Below are 20,532 nucleotides of genomic sequence, written 5' to 3' on the forward strand. Positions count from 1 at the left end.
ATGTTACTTGAATTTTCTGCCTGAAATTGTTGAAGCAGGTAGGCAATTTGTCCATACTGTTCCTTTGAGATGCCAATATCTTGGCTGGTGACTTGACCCGCAGAGTTGCAGCCTTGTTCCACATTAGAATCACATGACATTGCAGAATTAGCTTCTACACCTTTCCCTTTGTTATTGTTTCTGTATTGCTGATTAGAACCAGGATTTTCACATTGTTGTTGTCTCTGAAATTGATTATAGCCTTGCTGTCCATTAGATTGAGATCTTTGAGGTCTATTATTATTCTGTGGATATCCATGCAACTGATAACATTTTGCTTTAAAATGTCCTGGTCTCCTGCAGTATTCACAATATGGCCTCCCTCTATGATTTGAAGAAGTAGATGAGTAATTCGTCTGGAAATTCTGGCCTTTTTGATTACCAGAAGTGCTTGAAGTACTTGAAGAAGTAGCCACAAGAGAACTAGTTTCAGCAAAGGATTGATTATTTGTCTTAAACTCTCTTTGTTTCTCCTCTTGTATCAACAGGGCAAAAGCTTGTGCCACAGATGGCATTGGATTCATCATCAAAATGTTCCCTCTAATCGTTGTATAAACCTCATTAAGACCCATAAGAAACTGAATTAATCGTCTATCCTGTTCAACCTTGTGCATCATATCCTTTGCTCCACAGCTACATGTACAGTTGCAGTGAGTTTTGATGCATAAACCACTCAGTTCTTCCCAAAGTTTCTTCATCTTGGTGTAGTAAGCTGTGACATCCATAACTCCTTGAATGAGATCATTGATTTCTTTTTGAATCTGATATAACTTGGCACCATTGGTTTGATCATAACGATCCTCCAAATCAGTCCATAATTCCAGAGCATTATCAACATATGCTACACTATCAGCGATATCTCGACTTAATGAGTTTAAAATCCAAGACGTAACCATATTATCACACCTCTCCCATTGTTTGTAGTTTGGATCTGTAGGAAGTGGTTTCTTAGAATCTCCATTAATGAATCCCAATTTATTTTTAACTGATAAAGACCTGATCATGCCTCTCTTCCAGGTTCGATAACCAATTCCATCGAAGACAACTGGTACAAGAGGTGCACCTGGATTGTCTGATGGATGTAGATACAACACATTTCCTATCTCAATTCCCTTAGTTGCTTCCAGATTAGTTACTTCTACCATTGTAGTGTAACAAAATCAAACAAAAGAAAGGATGAAAATGTGCAAAAATGCAACAGAAAAACAGCAGAAAAACAGAATGAACACAGGCAAACTCGATAGATTCAATCTTCACAAGAAGAACAGAGATGGAAGACAAACAGAGATATTCAAGATCATCACAGCTTGAACAGAGACGAAAACAAGCGGAAGTGATCGAACGAGTGCTCTGATACCATGTTGAAGCTCAAAGTTGAGATAAACCACCATTAATGGTGGCTGCAACTGAATGTAGAGATGAGGATGGAGAGAACCATTTCTCAGATTGAAAGAGAGGAAAAAAGTGTGATGAACTACATGTAGTAGTCATACTTATACAATTGAAAATTGAAGGAAAAAATAACTAACACTAACAGAAAGCTAACTAACTAAACAAAGCTGTTAACTATAACGGAAAGCTAACTAACTACAACTAACTTCTTCATAATCTTATCTCTTATCAACTTCAACACATCACACATTTTAATCAATCATTTAATGCTTGCATGATACTTGAGACTTTTTGAAAATTTTGTGCATGATCTGTACTTTTCTTTTGGCTAATGTTTTTGCATTGGATTCGAGCCACATGTGTGTCAAAAAGAAGATAATTTTATTAATTTACCTTCTAAAAAATTTCTTTGAGAATTTTATAATTAAATGTGAACATTTTAAAAAAAAAATTAATTGTAAGAGGAATATAGAAAAAAATTAATTAATTCTTTTTTGATTTAATAAGGTGATCAACTAATATGAAACAACTGTTTTTTGTATAAATGATTCACTAATATGAACAGAGAAAGTAATATGTTAAATATGTCTTTAGCCAAAACTAGAGATAGACAAATCTATATTAAACAAAATTATGAGAATGGGGTAGGAAGGGAGCCGAGGGGGTAGGGCGGTGTTGCAAGGGTGTCAGGTAGATAGATGAAACTAAGAGCGCCAACAAAGAAAAAGAAACGAACTAAAAAGGAAAGTATGATAAAGAAATTAAAACAGAGAGAATTTTAATATAACTGTCACTAAAAACGTTAGTAGTAATATATGAACTAGAAGTCCATTTGGTACAATCACACAAGATCTTGTATGATGTCCTTTTTCCTGCTGCCTTAACTCTTTAATTACTCTTCAAATAGAGGTTGGTAGAAGAGTTTAAATACCTCAATAACTTCAAGGTACCACATCGATTCTCGGTCAGGAAATGGCGAAAGGTCAACAATTTTGTGTATCTGAAAAGGGAGAAGATGCGTAAGAATATCCTATAAGAAGTTAACAACCGAAACAAGAGACATCATAAACATAATACAGCAATGTATATTCACAGAAGGCTATGTTAATTTAATACAGCAATGTAGTATATTCATAGAAGGCTATGTTGATACAGCATATTCACAGAAGGCTATGTTAATACACGCTGACTTAAAATATACTTGCTCTGCAGATTTTCGAGTAATAATACAAATTGTTTTCAATTTTTTCGCGAGGTTTAAAATCAGCAAGAAAGCACCGAGCTCAGCTATTGGTCATTGTCTGCTCTTGCTTGGTGCAGAACGGTGTGGAAGTACCTACATTCTGATAAGATTAAGGAGACACAAGGAGTACAATCTTCCACGAAAACTCTCTCGTCCCCCATCTAAAACATATTTTCCTGTTGTACACTTCTTTATGCTGAGTAAGCAATTTTACTTCTTGTCTGATAGGTTAATTTGGTGATCTAGTTCGTAGACTGCACACATTCTACCTCAGTGAAGGAATGGGTACAGAAAATATGGCCTGCTATCAGATTACAGCATGAATGCTTCTTCAATACACTGCCACACTGGACTGTTTGGTATGAATATTGATAGTTCAAAACAGCTGAATTGAAATGGTCTGGAAATGCTTTAGCTTCTGTTCTATCAATAATAACAAAGATGACTACTGTTTCACCCAAGTGCAAGCTCATGTTTAATGCAAAACAATGATTCTAAAATTGATCTATACTGCTAGACCAACAATCACATAAACTCAAACTACCTTTACTCTCTTCCAAAATCACTCTAGTTATTACTTCAGCGCAGTGGATGTGTGCGTATACTAGGAGATATAGAACAGAAATGAGTATATCCGGGACAAGGTGGACGACAAGATGCAAGAAACAAGGCTAGGATGGTTCAGACATGTCAAGCGGACATGCACAGATGCCCCAGTACGGAGGTTGGCTAGGAATGGTTTCAGGAGTGGTAGACGTAGACGGAAGAAGTATTGGGCAGAAGTGATTAGACAAGACATGCTGCAATTCCAGCTTATTAAAGACATGACCTTGGATCGGAGGTGTGGAGCACGGATTAGTGTTAAAGGTTAGTAGAAGCAAGAGTAGGGTGGAAGAGATGGTTTAATTACAAAGACGAATTTCCTACCACTATTTTCTCCAGTCACCCATTCATTCCTTTGCATATTTATACTACTCCATGAGTAACAGAGACAATTTCTTCTATCCTCTGAAGCCCCTCCTCCATTTCCGGAGACAAATTTCTACCACTATTTTCTCCGGTCACCATTCATTTCTCTTGCGATATTAATATTATTCCATGAGTAACAACCAGACAATTCCGTCCACACTCTCAAGTCCCACCACTAAATTGGATAGAGAATCAGTAACCTCGAAGCATGAGTACTAGGTTTTTCATTAATTTGGCATTTGGAGTTCCAACAGCATTAGCATAAATGTACACAGTATTATGGGCATCAATAGCATGGGCACTCTACAGCATTGCTTGATGGTATTGGAGCCAGGTAGCTTGTGGATCTCTGAGATGGAAGTCTATTCATAGTACGTCTGTCTTATACAGGTGAACAAATCCACAGGTCCTCCACTACAACAACATAGAATATCCCAATGATGAATATGCTGAAAAGGAATATATATCATAATCTGCTAAATGACACTAGGAAGAAACACGATGCAAGTCATTCTGTTTTAACCCTGAATGGCTTGAACAGCTCAGAGAAAAGCCTAGGAAGATAGGGATGCTACCGAGTGCGCTACATTGGCACAATAAAGTGGGAACTTGACAGGTCTTGCAGCTACTAAGCTTTCAAAAGGGCTAGCCCACCAGCCGATACTATGAGCTTAATGCAACAAACATAGTAAGCCGTTTCAGCTTTCTGCTATAGAGCTTGGACTAATGCATAAAAGTTGCAACATGATTCAAAAACTAAGCTACTCTTTGCAGTTAATGGAAGGTAAAGATTTGATTGACCAATTCCAAAGTGCAGTTCATACGATTTTGATATGATGAATGATTCCCACAATGCCGATATGGTTGACTTCAACTTTTCACTATGTGACATTGGTTCAAACAGCATAAAATAGTTACAAAAGCTAGGTCTTAACTAGTTGCAACTCTTCTCATCAGAACCTCTTCCAGATTTTCTAATCATTAATGAGTCTCTTATTCAATTGAAGAAGAACACTGACAGATGGAGTGGAGTAATAGTTACATATTTCTTGTTCCCCCTCCCTCAAAAGCAACCCCTCCATTTGCCTTTTTGTCTTTAGAGACTAGATTTACTTGTGCAGTTGTGCTTCACAACCATTGCTTTTATAGGTTCCTATCCATGCTATGCAAGACACCTTGATTGCTAAGGTTGAGAGTAAAAGTAAACCTTGATATTGTACTAAACTAATAAGAATTCAGTCTTAGAGATCAGGATTAAGAACTCGCGGACTCAGTAGCATTTCACCAAATGCGGAACATTGTTCGTCGTAGATTGGAGATGAATTTAGAACGCATGAAATTATTTTACTGTTAGCTGGGCAATCACCCTCAAAAACAACATTGTCATTAACAGATTTACGAATTTAATCATTGACGCAACACTCCGAATAAGCTCAAACCAAAATGTTTAACCACACTAAAGCAAGTTAACACAAGAACAATCCTAATTTAACATGAATGAAGTGGGAAGTCATTAGAGGGAAAGGTTATCCTTTTTTACCTTAACTAAAGGGAGGCTGCCTTTTTGGACAAAATACAGTCCAACAACCATAACATACATCCCTGTTCAAAATTAAGGCAAGCACAAGTACAGATTTATTAGTAGAGAACAACTGTAAAAATACTAGGAACATAATAATAAAGGAGTGATTAGACATAATCCCTTGAGATCTCAACCTGTATCATAAAGTTACCATGATTCCAAATATTACACAGACCTTTGACAGTTTATAAGTAGTCTGATTAGCCGTTTATAAATTAACTTAATTATATTAGATCAAGAATCTAACCCTTTCATCGACACATTCAACTTTTCTTAATAACTCCAAATTTATGAAAGCAAAAGTCAAAGGTAGAGAATAACTAATGTATCTACAAAAATAATGAGGGACAGAGAAGCTTAAAATCAAACAGGATATCATTTTAAGGAGTAAAAAGCAACATGAAAAGATTAAATAGAGTTACCAATAGTTTTGATACTTGAAAAAAATAAATCAAACTATTCCCAGTAAATCTTTGCACTAGCAGATCAAATGATTTAAACAATATATATCTAACACACAAAAATTGAAGGAAGGGGTTTGTTTGTGTAATATTTGAAATCTCATGGGAGGCACGTGTAATTTTCCTTAACAATTACTAACCTTTCACCCAAGAAAGTGTGAGGAAGTCGCCGAGAAGTTGGAGTTCAATGACCCCTGTGCCATCGTCGAGGAGGAATCGGCCGGAGGAGTCAGTAGTAGGTGTTGAAACCAGAATACCCTGCAGTTAAAATGGGATCTTTTCACAAATAGATGAGCTTCCCAAATACTACTATCAAGAAAAAGACTAAGAACACTTTTTCAAGCTTGCGCGCATATCGACTGATTCCCCAGGATACCTGTCACCTCCTACTAGCAACAGATACCAGGTAACTTTGTTCACCAAAATTAACATAGATAGGAAGAAATCACCTAGTGTTTTTGACTCTGTAGCTGGAATTTGAACCTAAGATCTCATGATTTTTAACTCACTCCCTACTAGGCCACACCCTTGGTGCAATTATAGTTGGCACAACGACATATTCAGTGTAATCTCACAGGATACTCGCCACCTCCCACAGCAGCAACAAGTACCATGTAACTCTGTTAACTAAGGGTAAGATAGATGCGACAAAAACACCTAGTATGTTTGCCTCCGCTGATATTTAAACATGAGATCTCATAGTTCTCAACCCACTTCATTGACCACTAAGCCGCACCTAGGTGCAACTCTACAATTAGTACAACAAAAATAACAACAACATAGCTTATTTTTTATTCCTAAATGCTATAGATAGATCATACACTTGATACAACAACAAAAACAAACAACACACCTAGTAATCCCACAAGTGAGCTCTGCTGAGCGATAAGATGTACCCAGACGTTTTCAATAGACACTCGGCACAAAATGTGGGACCTAGGATGGTTTTCCAGCTCTTTTACAAACTTCTTTTTTAATTTTATGTCCTTTTTACAAATGATCTTCATTTTACCATCTGAAAAAGTTCATTTTCTTCTATTCAAATCGTAGGCAAGCTAGAGATCTCATTTCCTCAGTTGTTGAAGCACTAAATTAGGTTAATTCTTCAATCAAAATTGGAATGAAGCAAACTATACGGGGAATATGAAAAGGGGATAGGAAGAATGAGACCTGTAGCCAGACACGTTGAAAGAGAATGCCGGAGAGAGTGAATGCTGCCTGTGATTGTTGTGTTGTGGTTGCTTTGGCGTTGTTTAGCTGTGAGCAAAACACTTTCAGTGCTGCCAGATTGTAGTCCATCTTCTTCCTCCCAAAAAATCAAATGAGAAAATTCGCCGGGTTTTCTGTCTTTTATACTGTTCCACTTTGTGTGTACATAGGGTTAATTTTGGATGTGAATTTGAATATATATTTTTTTTAAAAAAAAAAAGGGAAAAAGGACGTATATATTTTGAACTATCGTAAATGATATGCACATATATTTTATCATACTTTAGGGACGTTGATATCTCTGTCGTCTATACACTAGAGCATATATACTCTTGCAATATATGCTCTAGTTTTTGGAAGGGAGGACAACAATGTAAAGTATGACGAAGGGTATCTGCTTACCATTTGCGATAGTTCGAAAATATATTTGTTCTTTTTCCAAAAAAAAAAATGGAATGCTTATTGTTCTAATTTTGATTCATGAGTACAATTATTTTAATTTTTTTTTTTAAAGATATAATACATGAATATATACACTTAAATTTGGCATCTATCAACTCTAAATTTAAGAGTGTACATCTAGACACCTCAATTTAGGCTCAATTAGTAACTATACTCTCCAACTCATCTCGTATTGTGTCTCGTGTATACATGATACTGATGTGACATATAAATATTAGAGGTGTCTAGATGATTATTTTGTATATTGAAGTTTTTGATTAATTCGATAAAAGATGAGTTAAGTATTTAGATGTACATACTCAATATTGAAGTGTTTCCAAATTTAATTATCTATTTATATATTATATCATTTTTTAAAATTCACTCATACGCTATTTAAATATATTTTTCTATATATATAATATTTTTTGTAAATATTGTATGCTCATATATCCATCTTGATCAAAACATTAATTGAGACTTTTAAGGAAAACAACTGTGAGATTATGCCAATAACAATTGAATTCATGTGAACAATTGCATCAATTTAAAAACTTTTACAAGTTAAAAGTTATACAAAAATATGTTTATATATTCCATTGGCAACATCATAACCAAAATAAATACAAAAAAAAAAAGGAATGAAAAACTAAACAAGAATTTATTATAACATAATGTGAGTCCAATTAACAATAAATTTTTCAAGACTTTGTTATTTGTCACTTAAAGAAAGAAGGATAATATATAAACAAACATCTTAAACTTCCTCCACAATTAAACACTTTACCTTTAAAAATGTTCATTTAAATACTTAAACTTGATTTAATACACCTCGTAAACACCTCAAATTTGACAATACACGTCTAATATGCATCCCCTTAAAAGGTGTCTAGACGTGTATTTTCAAAATTAAAGATATTTGCGAGACACATTTGAGTCAAGTTGAAATATCGAGGTGATCATAATAAAAGTTAGGTCCATCAGCGAATGAACAAAAATCAAGAGATGAGGGATATGCCACTGGCTAGCAAATCATCAGATAAGACTTTATTTGCAGCTTCTGTTGGGTGAAATCCATCCCAAAACACATATTCAGATGCATTTGCACATGTTCCTGGAGAATAGGCATTGCACAATATGGATGTTTCTAGTAATCCTGTACCACAACATGCCTTTCTTGCTTCAAAAAAACCTGTATAAAAATTAAATATTTGAACAACAATAATATATTCAGTATAATTTTATAAATAGAGTGGGACTTTTTGTGGCCGCTTTAATTTAGATATTCAAGAAATACTGAGAGTAATGTTGTTGGTTTTTTAGACAATTATTAATGCCAGTAAAGTGTTAACATTCTTTGTTAATGTATATATTTATAACCGCTAAAAACTGTTTTTATTAAAGCTAAAAAAAAAAGGTTCTACTTGGGATTGAACCCTAGTAATTTGGGTGGATCTATTAGCTTGTGCTATTGGTACAATTTACAAAGTACCATTTCATTTTGTTTTTGGAAACTATTAATTATATTTAGTTTCTGTCAGTTTCTCAAGATAGATATACATATATATATGATTTTTTCTGAAGTTAACGGTTGTACGTGCATCCCCACAATACTATGTGGGTCCGCCTCTGCTTATAGTGGCGACATTTGATCTCCAATTCGTTACAAAATTTCAACATTTATCAAGAACAGAGATAGCGTTCCTTATTTAGATCCTGTGTGAATGCAAAATGCTTTGTGTATCAGACTATTTTTTCGAAGAAAAGGTTATATAAATTGAAGTATAATTACCATTATCGGCTGGATGTGTGACAAGGTCAAGGAGGGGTTGGTATATATCCAAGATAACAAGATTGAGACCAAAAAGCTTTTTTTGCAATTTGATAGAAGTGTCATTGAGCTTATTGTTGAATGAAATTGCCACTTTGTTCATCTTCTTGACACAACTATTGTTGTCTTTGCCAAATATTGTAATTGATGCTGGTAAACATCCAATTGGTGGTACTGTTGTCACTCCAATCTTTCTTGCTCCTAATCCATACAATTCCTATCAGCCACAACACAACAATTTTTTTAAAAAAACTTATTATATTGTCAGTATATATAATTTAAATTTATTAAAAATAATTTTTAAGTTATATACATTATTAACTTAAGAAACTTTTATACCATCAGATCACTTGTTGTCTTGTAATTGTTATAACAAGTTACTTCTTGTATAATATATTCTGTGTAATTCTATTGGTAGAGTCTGAAGAAGATAATGTGTATATAAAATACAGACCTTATTCCTGTCTTATGAATATAAATCGTAGAGAGGTTGTTTTTCGAAAAATAAAGAGGAAAAAGAATATACCAATATAAATTTAGTGTATGACTTGATGAGGATATCTGAGAATTGATCTGGAGTATAAACTTTGTAGAGCAAAGGATTAATATAATAATTCTGAACAAAATCACTACTTCCAGCACTGATTAAGTGAATTGAAGCATTGGTTATTGATGAAGCATTTAATTTCCCTGCAATTACCACCAATTTCTTTTGATATTCTTTGTAATATTCAAGTTGTTTGCTCAAAGGAATTGCATCCTGATAAAAAAAAAATAGATTAGTGTTAAATTAGATTATATTAATTTGATATTTTAAATTAAAAATTTAGATATTTTAAAAATATATAAAAGTACTTTAAATTGCATTTTTTACATATCAATGAAAAAATACATCGTAAAATATTAGTTAAAACTCTTTATTATTTGACTCTAAAAAAAGAAAATTATGACAAGTAAAAATGAATGGAGATAATATTTTCTCGATTTTAATTTATGTGATAGATTTGACTAGACACATAATTTATTTATTTATTTATTTTAAAAGGAACTTTTGAGAAAAAATAAAATTTAAATCATGTTATTATTTTTGTATGGTTCTAAAGCATTTTGTATGAAAACAAAAGCTTCCTATTAAGGATAAAATGAAAATTTTAAGCTCAATTTTTTCTAAATTTAGATTATTCTTTTTTAAAATTGATTAAAAATAAAATATTATCACATAAATTAGAAAAGAGAAGTGTGAGTTTTTTTTCCTTTTAATTTGTTTTATCACTCAGTTTCAGATGCCCATTTCGAGAATAAAGTGCTTTCTACCAAAGTCAATTTTATTTTTAAAGTTTGAACTAAAAGGGAAAAGGGTTTAAAAACTACTTTAATTTTGACCGAAAATGCTATTACGATATCGAACCTTATGAAAGACTTTTTATCACCTGCACTTTTTAAAAATGTATTTTAAAGGTATACATATATGTGTCCACATGGACATATTACTATTTAAAATGACGCAATATTTATGATGTCCACATGAACACATATATACCTTTAAAATACAATATTAAATAGGATATAGATAAAAGATACTCTATAAAATTTGATATCATAACATTAATATCGATTAAAGTTTAAATATATTTCAAACCCTTTTCCCAAACTACAGTTACTTACATATAGCCTAGCAGTAGTGTCATAGTAACCAGATGATCCAGAGGCAAAATTGGCTCCAATCAAAAGATTTTTCCCTTTGGCTTTCTTGCTGAGATAAGCTGGTGGATATGAAGTAAACCCAAGATTCTCAGCTGTATTATGCAACACAAAGGACAAACATTAGTTTTTTTAATAATATATATTTCTCACTCAAATTTAATTAATGAATTCTCACAATATATAAGGTCAGTATTTTCAACAAGATTCTTTTTATTCTCAGAGATTCAAACTCGACTTGTTACATTACATTTGCTTTTTAAAGATATTTATCAGCATTTCTAATTAGGTCTTTTTTATTCTCAAAAATTCAAACTCGAAACCTATACTTCATGATTGTTGGCTTGTTGCATTATATTTGCTTTTAAGTGATTTAAGTTTTAATTTAGTATAATATAAGATCAATTATACAAAAATTCTTAGTAAATATTTCGTTAAAAATCTCGTAGCTTACATAATTTTCAAATAAATTGTCCTTAATTCGTCAATCTGTGAAATTACCTTATAAAAGTTATTGTAAAGCTACAAAATTGATCCGTCGCTAAATTTTGTGTTTTACTAATAGCAATGGCTTCTTTGCCAAATGGATAAAAGGGTTGAATATTCTTTGATAGTTCCACCACTTTTTGTCATTTTAAGCGTACAAAACAAACAAAAAAAAAGAAGAGAGATTTTCAAAAAAAAATGTTTACAAAATTTAATAAAAGAAAAGAGTATATTAGTAAGAGGAGATGAGTTAATTAATATTTTACATATGTATTCCATCTGTTCACTTTTATTTGTCGTGTTACATTTTTCGAAAGTTAATTTGACTATGTGTAAAGTTAAATTAAATTACATCAATTATATTTTAAAGAAAAAAAATTAAGTATTCAAAAACTATATGAAAAGTACTATAAATTACAATTTTTCGCATATCAATATAATGAAAAATACATTTTTAAAATGTTACTCCATAGTAGAGTAAATAAATATGACAACTAATATGTACCGTACAACATATAAAACTACTTCTAGTATACGTTTTATAAAATTAAACTGTCGATATATATATCTTAAATCGAAGAAAAATAAGTACCCGTGAAGTCTGACGCAAGTTTTCCATTGCAAAATCTTCCAGTTGGTATCTTTTTAGGAAAATCTCTTCCATAAGGAGGAAAATTTGCCTTGATAATTGTTTTAAGATAATTATTATTTCCTGCATCAACAACTGAATCTCCAAAAATAAATAATGCTGGAACTAAAGGCTGTCCATTTACAATATTAATCAAAATATCCAAAGTTAATACAAATAACCAAATCCTCAAAAAACTTGAAATTCCCATAATCATAAAAAAAAATAGATATAAGAAGAATTGTATGTGTTTTTTCTTTTTCTTTTGGTTCAATAATTTGAAGTGCTTGTGGAGGTGAAAATTGAAAAGAGTTTGAGGACTATTTAAAGAGGTTAATTGGTCGAAATGGTTAAATCGATGATATCTATATCCTATTTAATTAAATTTTTGGTATTTTATTTTTCGCCCGATATCTAATATTATTTTAAAATTTTGATTACTTCAGATTTCGTCTTATACTATTTTAAAATTTGACTAATTCGAATTTATAGTTGTATATGTATAACCAATTTAAGAGAGAACTTGTTTATAATGTTTTTTTATTTCTAAATTTTAAATTCGAGATATCTGATTAATTGCTCTAACAAATATTTTTGACAAACTATTGCTAATCTATCGACAAATCGAATTAGCAATGAAATTTTATTATTTAACAATATAATTTATCTGTGAATAATTTTATATATTTTTTTAGTGGCTAAAGAAAATGTGGCAGGATTTGAACCATTCTATTCTTCTTATTATTCTTTCTTTGAATAATTATTATTGTTTCCCGTAAGCTATATGGTTGAATAATAACAGCTAATCAATAACTATTGGATTAACAAAAAAAACTTATTATCTATTTATTTTTCTGTGACAAAAATTAGGAAGCTTAGTATAAAAATTATAATATATATATTATATATAGTCAGTAGTTACAACTAAAATTCACTGGCATAACTTGTTCATGTAAAAATATTATCTGTATTAGGGAGCTTGTTTGACACATTTTTTTATTTTCTGATTATTTTATTTTATAAAGAATTAACTTAAATACTAGCAACCTACCTACATTAAATTAAAAATAATTATCATATATACAATATATTAGGTATAAATATATATAACTAATATTGAATTAGCTAGTATATATTTCATATATACCGATTATAAAAATATACAATAAATTCGACTAGTTATTTATATAAAGATTTTTTAAAATTTTTTTTATAGTTCTCTTCTAGAATTCCACAAGTGAGATATCTTACGCTTCTCTAAATTGTTTGACTTCATATGAAGTAGCTCTTCAATCAACATCATATAAGTTTGTAATATTGATAGCTAATAAGTATTAAATGTATCACTTTTTCGTTTTAATTTATGTGTCTTATTTTAATTCGAAATCTAAATTAATCAATTTTTCGTGTGAATTTAGAGATAGCTTTTTCAGTTTATTTAAAAAAATTGATTTTCACATTTTAAAACTACATAAAAATAACTGTAAATCACAAGTTGTGAAGGCTTATTTCTAATTAGGAAGAATAATAAAAGAAAGATTATAAAGTCCTTTAATAATATGTTTGGCACCAAAATTAAAAGAATATATTTTGACACGTTTATACGAAAAAGTTTTTATTATTAATATAATAGAATAAATAATCAACATTTTCAACTAGTATTTTCATAATAATAATAATTTAAAATAACTGAAATAATAGAGATTGAAGAAAGTAATTTTGGACTCTCAAAATAAAAATTATGACACATAAATTTAAATTTATTTTAAACGTAGCAGCTATATGTATGTATGGGATGGATATACTTTGCTTCAACCAAGTGTCAATGTAAATTGTTTTTCTGAATCCCAAAATAATTTGCAATCGTTATAACCCTATAACTTCTATCTCTGCCTTTTATAGGGGTGTGCAAAAATCAAACCGACCAATAAACCGAATCGATAAAATGTTATTGGGTTATTGAGTTTTTAATGGGTTTAGAAAAAATAATTACTGGGTTATTGAATCGGTTTCGGGTTTTCCTATTGGGTTATTGGGTAAACCGATAACCCAATAAGACGATAGTTATTTGCTACTTTACCCTTCCCCAATGTTAAATGTACATAAGTTAATACATAAATAGATTCAATATTAGCTTTTCAGGCTATGTGATTTTTGGTTAGGAAATTGGTGAGAACTTTGTTGATTATCTGGTGGATCAAGAAACTGTTCAAGATTGTCTCATTGAAATATTTTATTTTAATTTTAATTCTAGTTCGTAATTGTAGGCGATAGCTTTTGCAAGTTTGTGAATGTTAGTAATTTGATCAACATTCAAAATTTTCTATTATGTTTTGGCTACAGTTGGTAACATGTAATTATAACATACGTACTATTATATATTATTTGATCGACATTTTCTTATTGGGTTAATCGAAATCGAACTGATAACATCAAAAACCGATAAACCGATAAAAAATTTCTTATTGATTTGTTATTGGGTTGACATATTTTAAAATTGAAAATCGATTAACCGAACCGATTATATGTAAAACCGAATCGAACCGACCGATGCACACCCCTAACACTTTAGATAAAAATTATGATAAGTATTTTATGCGCACCGAATAAATCGAGTGTCATGTAAGTTAGTAACACGACTTATAAAAAATATGAGTATAAATATAAAATATGATATTGCAATAGCAATAGCAATTTATTCGTTTCTTTACTTCTTTATATATTAACACCTTATAAAAAAGATTTTGTGTACCAATGCGCAGAACAACATTACCCAATAATATAATTACACACGTGGAATTAGAAAAGAAATAGAACCTGAATAAATTTTATGTCTTTCACTACGTTGAGGTGGATGATTCGAAAAGGGTACGAAAAATATTTTAAGATCGAAATTATTTTTATGATATCAAACTTTATGAAGAATCTTTTGTTCCTGTATTATTTAATAATATATTTTAAAGATATATATGTGTCTACATTAAAACATTACTATTTAGAATGATACAATATTTATGATATTCACGTAAACATATATATACCTTTAAAATACACTATTAAATAGTACAGAAATAAAAGATTCTTTTCAAAATCTGATTATCATAACAACTTCAATTTCGACCAAAATTAAAATATTTTGCGTAACTCTTTTCTCGTAAAGTTTCAGACTCTATCACGACTTAAATAATAACTTTAGTAGAATAGTCAGAATTTATTGAACCTGATCACATAAGGTGAACATTTATTCAGTAGATTACAAAAGTGACAAAATGCTACAATCACTTTACTCATCCCATACTTCCATCAATTGATTGTCCTCTTAAGTCATTTTCTTGTAGTTGTTTTCAGTGTTCTACTCTCATTATCACTGTCCTATTATTGTGCTCTTGACTTCTCTGAGGCTGTCCTTCATCCCTCAGTTCAAAATCGCGCGTATTATCACACGTTAAAGACGAATATTTATCCTCTCTGACATTTTCATAATATCCGAGTAGATTCTATCGCCACCCAACTCTGCACCGGTGGCACCACCAGCGAGTCGAAGGACATCCTCGATGAAGGCGACATTTCCCATGATGTCAACATGAGCACCACTCTCCGTGCCTCTCCCTTCTAGCAGACTCGACGGAGCCTTGTGCTGGTGTTCCCTTATGTATGTTGAGATGCCCGAGGGGTTGAAACGCGTTTTGCCTCGCCAACCTTTCGCGCACATGAAGCCGGCGCTCACGACCGGTACACTCTCGTCGCCATCAACAAAGTGTACTCCACCCTTCAAACACCCGTTGTCACTTCCATACGCGGAGCTGTCGATTTGAAGAGGAATGCTCTTGCATCTATCCGAAGATGACAACTTGTAGACGTATGATCTCTCGGTAGGAATTCCCACACCATATGAACAGAATATCTCCATATCCGGAGCATCCGGCAATCTGAAAAGAGATGCCGACTATTAACTAACTAACTCAGCGGAGGAGCCAAAATTTTTACGAAGGAGAGTCAACATATAGTATAATATACACATAAAACTAAAATATTGACCTAGCTAAATTGGCGAAGGGTGTGGCGTAAGGTGGCTCTGCCATTGCTACCAACAAATAGGATCATTGGCTATGGCCGAGTTCATTATACAACTAAGGAATAGCTATAAAGGCACAACACATATGATTAATCTTATAAAATTTAACTTAAGAGACAATGACAAGTAGATCAACTGACGATCAATGTTCAAATAAAGAAAGAATGGGTGGAAGATCGTAGTTAGTTAAGAGGACCATGGCTTATTCTTACTTGGTTTCAAGTGGATTTGACCAGTACTTGTAATGAGTGTACTTCGGATCGTCAAGGTCTTCAGCTATTCCATGAGAGAAGTGTGCCTCAGCGCGCTTCATCATTTTCGGTGCCACAAACCGAAGAAGATCTAACAGAGTACTTGCTGTGTATGCATCACTTTCAGCAACTTTCTTGATGTTGTTGCGACTCATTTCGTCATACTCTGATGATACTTCTCCACATGACATGTTGGAATTTCTGGATGCACTTCCACGCATGAGTTCCTGTTGATTTTAAAACAAATGAGAACAGCCGGTCAAAAGAAATATATCATTTCTATGCATTAAGATCAACACAATTAGAACGGAAGTGTGAAGACCAAATGTGGTCCGGACCTAACTCTTGGACCCCGTACATAGTAAGAGCTTAGTGCACTGAGCTGCCTTTTTTCTTTCTACTAACGGGAATAGATGTAAATTTACATCCATCAAGAGTAGATACACTCCAACTGACCATTCTAGTCGGTTCCGACAGTCGGTTGTCCAGCCTAGTTAACAACACATCGATTGTCGTAAAGCAAATATCTGAAAAAGAGGGGTGGAATAGAGAGTCATATTTACCTTTGAATCAATTATTGAGAGCTGTGAAGAAGGTAATTCTAATTTTTCCTTGCCAAATGAGATTATTCTACCATATCTCGGCAGCTCCTTCACGTGGAAACTCCTCTTAGCATCCGTGTCATTGCCATTGTATTCCTTCGAAGAGGATTGCAAGTATCGTGCCTTTGATGTATAACATATATTTTCTACTTCTGGAGACCTATTCAAGTCACCCCATATGGTCTCTCCTCCTCTTGGTACCAAAGAAATGACGGAGTCCCATGTTCGAGAAACCCGCATAATGTGTTGAAGTGTTTGAAAACCAAAGGTCTCGGAATCCAGCAAACCAGGAGCCATGGATCTGCAAAATATAAAATAGAAGAGTTCACTTCCTCATCCATAAAGTGCACTCGATTCCACTTTTATAGCATCTTTAATTTTAATTCCACAAATCTGCCAAAAACTTTTCTGTTATGTTGTCCAAGACTCTCCAAAAATGTTGGCGTACTCATGTCGGATCCTCAAAAAAAAATGTACTACTTTTAAAGTATCCGACATACACGTAATGACATATTTTGAGAGTCCAAGCAACAGTTCTCTTCCTATAAGTTAGATTTTCGATCAAACCAAAAACTGTTATATCGAACGCTACTAAAGAGGATTAAAATGAAGTGCATATAAGAAGGGATACTGATGGATGAATTAAAACACTGACCTGATAAAGGCAACATCTCTTCCCTCAGCAGACAATATATTAGCAACAGCCTTCGGAACACCAAGAAATGCTGGACCGATATTCATGATAGCTTTGATGTGTTTGGCACACCAACCCTGTCCGCCACCACCTCCAACCGGAGGAGGTGCTTCAACCCATTTAAGGAAGTGAAGGAAATAGATAACTCCCATTGAATGAGGCACTACTACCACTTTCTTGTAACCATTTGATACGTACATAAGCTCGATTTTGCTCTTCAGCCTACTCAACGATTGGTCTCTAATCTGCTAGTTCCCAATTACAAATGCATCAGAATAACAAAAATCTAATTCAGGACATATCTAATCTAAACAGTCAATGCCAGTTACACTAGAATTCTTCTAACGACTAGAAAGAAGGAATCCGTTTAACTTTCAATTGATACAGATGCATTGCTGATACATTAGCATATGCTAATGCAGGGTAAATTATTTAGTGATCCCACATAGTGTGAAATTTTAAGAATATTCACACGCTTGGGAATCGAGAATTGACATAATGGCATAAACCAATCCGATATGACAATGCTACTAAACACAATGAAATGAAATGACATCACACACTTCACCACGGGCATTGGGCAGCCCCGTGCACAAAGCGTCCACGTGTTCACGCAGGTTTTATGGAAAGGCCACACCCGATGAGGTGTAATGTACGCAACCTACCCTTACGCAATCAAGGGTGACTAATTATACTGCTCAGAGGTCACACAGGATAACTTTACAGTTGCCAATCTTATCATCATTAAGTTTATTTTTCTTCCATTACATAGTTCACCGCTAAAGGGAAAAAACGAACTTAGTTAATGATGATAAGATTGGCATTTATTCATATATATAAATCAAATGGAATACTTAAATGTAACGGATTAATGCTATCTTATGTGAGGAAAATTTAGTAAGTTGGATCATACAATGTACCTCTGTATTTTGAAAGGACAGTCTCCAGTCATAAGCAGCCATGTACATGTTCTTCTGTTCATAGCCAATTTTTGCCAAATTCTCAATAAGAACAGCCCAAACAAAGTAACCTGGAGCAAAATAATCAGCTGCTACAAGTCCCGGAACTGCTCGGACTCGAATCCCTGGTGGATCGAGCCCCGTCTCATTATCCAACGATAGGTGCTCCAACCAACATAAAGGCCTAAAAAATGCAGGACAATTCATCAAATTTCATGTCAACATGCATCAACAAAATCTAGTCTTTCTGATTGAAAGAGAACAAAACTATTGTTATTCGGACTCTCCAAAAATGCAGATACACCGTGTTAGATTATCCAAAAACACTCTAATTTAGGAGGATCCAACACGCACCCGCAGTGACATTTTTGAGAAGTCCAAGCAACATATGTCTCTAAAAGCACAGTAAAAAAGCAGTCAGGTGCACTATGCTCCCGCTATGCACAGGAAGGTGGAGGGCCGTACCACAAGGGTCTACTCTACACACAGTCTTACCTTGCATTGCTGCAAGAGACTATTTCCACAGGTCGAACTTATGACCTCCTGATCACATGACAACTACTTTATTACCAAGTATGTCTTCATCTAAAGCACAATACCTTTTGAATATTTCAGTAAAACTACCACCCCATAGCCTCTTTCGAAATAATCCTTCAGAACAAGGCCTTCCTTCCCAAAGCTCAAGGCCACCTGTGACAATGCCGGGGACTAAAACAACAGGATGAAGAGCTGTTAATCCATCACGTTTGAGTCTAACTCCAGGAGCTTCAGGGACTCTAAGTCCAGGCAAATTTGCAGGCAAAAAATTGCACAAAAACAGAAGAAGCCACCAACTAGTGCACAAGTAGCCAATTAGCCAACAACAGCTATCTACACACCTCCATTCCTTGGGCTGCTTCTTTATTTTCTTGGATTTTGGTTTCTCTAGAACTCTTTCAATAGCAGAAACAAGACTTTCTGGTTTTTGGTGTTGTTCAAAAGATTGTTTTTCATCATTTTTTGGTTTCTCAAATGACTGAACACTGACAGTAGAACACTTCACTGGTTCAAGAAAGCACAACTTACGAAACCTCAGAATTGCAGCCATTGGAAAAATCAAGACTTTGATGTTGCTATATCTCAGAAACAACAAGAATCAACTCAAATTAACATGCTAAGATGAGATTTTCAAGAAATGGGAAACAACCCATCAAAGAAAAACTCAAGATTTCTGATGTTTTATGTCTCAAAAACAACAAAAATACCTCAAATTAACATAAAGATGAGATTTTTCAAGAAATGGGAACAACCCCATCAAAGGAAAACTCAAGATTTTGATGTCATGTATCAAAAACAACAAAAGTTACTCAAATCAACATAAAGATGAGATTTTTTTCAAGAAATGGCAACAACCCATCAAAGGAAAACTCAAGATTTTGATGTGATTTGTCTCAAAACAAACAAAATTTAACTCAAATCAACATAAAGATTAGATTTTTTCAAGAAATGGGAACAACCCATCAAAGGAAAACTTAGAATAGAACATGAACTCAAGACAAAAAAAGTTAAAGAAAGGAAAAAGATATAAGAAAGAAGAGTACAAGAAAGTGATGATCATGGCTAGCTAGCTTCTTCTTCTTGTTGTTTTAGAAATAGGCGTTACAGAAGGTGCGGCTCTACAACACGTGGTGAATGGTGATGAAGAAGAGTTGTGTTCTGTGGGTGCACAGAGCAAAAGCAAAAACAAAAACAAAAAAAAAATTCATAGAAAGAGAAGGAAGGTGAAAAACAACATTAATTTTAGTTTCACTTTCACAACAACAATTGAGAGTTTTTTTTTTTGGGAGTTTAGTTTTAGCTTTTTCTTTGCTGTTGTTGATGAAACCAAGGGGCTTTCGGCTTACACTTGTCTTGTTTCCTTTGCACTCTGCATGCAAATTGTTTACCTCTCTTGCAAGAGTTGTCAATACTTTATACACTTATTTTGACC

The 20,532-nt window shown here is 33.1% G+C and overlaps 3 protein-coding genes across 3 annotated transcripts; all 3 read right to left on the minus strand.

Moving 5' to 3' along the window:
• Positions 1-2,167: 2,167 nt before the first annotated feature.
• On the minus strand, positions 2,168-7,058 carry LOC101268839 (uncharacterized). Its single transcript, XM_004250955.5, has 4 exons — positions 6,857-7,058; positions 5,827-5,944; positions 5,184-5,245; positions 2,168-2,431 (listed from the first exon to the last, which is right to left on the minus strand). Exons 1-4 carry the CDS (start codon positions 6,983-6,985, stop codon positions 2,324-2,326), a joined length of 417 nt encoding a protein of 138 aa, XP_004251003.1. The 5' UTR covers positions 6,986-7,058; the 3' UTR covers positions 2,168-2,323.
• A 967-nt stretch (positions 7,059-8,025) lies between these two features.
• On the minus strand, positions 8,026-12,271 carry LOC101243861 (GDSL esterase/lipase family protein). The gene is made up of 5 exons (NM_001329469.1): positions 11,947-12,271; positions 10,833-10,963; positions 9,694-9,927; positions 9,129-9,384; positions 8,026-8,528 (listed from the first exon to the last, which is right to left on the minus strand). Exons 1-5 carry the CDS (start codon positions 12,197-12,199, stop codon positions 8,335-8,337), a joined length of 1,068 nt encoding a protein of 355 aa, NP_001316398.1. The 5' UTR covers positions 12,200-12,271; the 3' UTR covers positions 8,026-8,334.
• Positions 12,272-14,642: 2,371 nt separating this feature from the next.
• LOC101266485 (putative phospholipid:diacylglycerol acyltransferase 2) lies at positions 14,643-20,086 on the minus strand. Its single transcript, XM_010315017.4, has 6 exons — positions 19,163-20,086; positions 18,525-18,747; positions 17,566-17,849; positions 16,872-17,211; positions 16,270-16,535; positions 14,643-15,911 (listed from the first exon to the last, which is right to left on the minus strand). Exons 1-6 carry the CDS (start codon positions 19,648-19,650, stop codon positions 15,428-15,430), a joined length of 2,085 nt encoding a protein of 694 aa, XP_010313319.1. The 5' UTR covers positions 19,651-20,086; the 3' UTR covers positions 14,643-15,427.
• Positions 20,087-20,532: the final 446 nt, after the last annotated feature.

Source organism: Solanum lycopersicum, chromosome 11 (genome assembly GCF_036512215.1).
Source record: "Solanum lycopersicum chromosome 11, SLM_r2.1".
In the NCBI taxonomy this organism is placed as follows: domain Eukaryota; kingdom Viridiplantae; phylum Streptophyta; class Magnoliopsida; order Solanales; family Solanaceae; genus Solanum; species Solanum lycopersicum.

Bases quoted from the DNA above. Each gene is read 5' to 3' on its own strand.
- LOC101268839 (XM_004250955.5), bottom strand. From the start codon at position 6,985: ATGGACTACAATCTGGCAGCACTGAAAGTGTTTTGCTCACAGCTAAAC. The intron at 5,945-6,856 runs GTCTCATTCTTC...TTTTAACTGCAG, and splicing joins TTCAACGTGTCTGGCTACAG to GGTATTCTGGTTTCAACACC. The intron at 5,246-5,826 runs GTTAGTAATTGT...AATTTTGAACAG, and splicing joins CACACTTTCTTGGGTGAAAG to GGATGTATGTTATGGTTGTT.
- LOC101243861 (NM_001329469.1), bottom strand. From the start codon at position 12,199: ATGATTATGGGAATTTCAAGTTTTTTGAGGATTTGGTTATTTGTATTA. The intron at 10,964-11,946 runs GTACTTATTTTT...TGCATAATACAG, and splicing joins ACTTGCGTCAGACTTCACGG to CTGAGAATCTTGGGTTTACT. The intron at 9,385-9,693 runs GTATATTCTTTT...TGTGGCTGATAG, and splicing joins CATACACTAAATTTATATTG to GAATTGTATGGATTAGGAGC.
- LOC101266485 (XM_010315017.4), bottom strand. From the start codon at position 19,650: ATGGCTGCAATTCTGAGGTTTCGTAAGTTGTGCTTTCTTGAACCAGTG. The intron at 18,748-19,162 runs GTATTGTGCTTT...TGCATTTTTTAG, and splicing joins TTTACTGAAATATTCAAAAG to GCCTTTATGTTGGTTGGAGC. The intron at 17,850-18,524 runs GTACATTGTATG...GGGAACTAGCAG, and splicing joins TGTCCTTTCAAAATACAGAG to ATTAGAGACCAATCGTTGAG.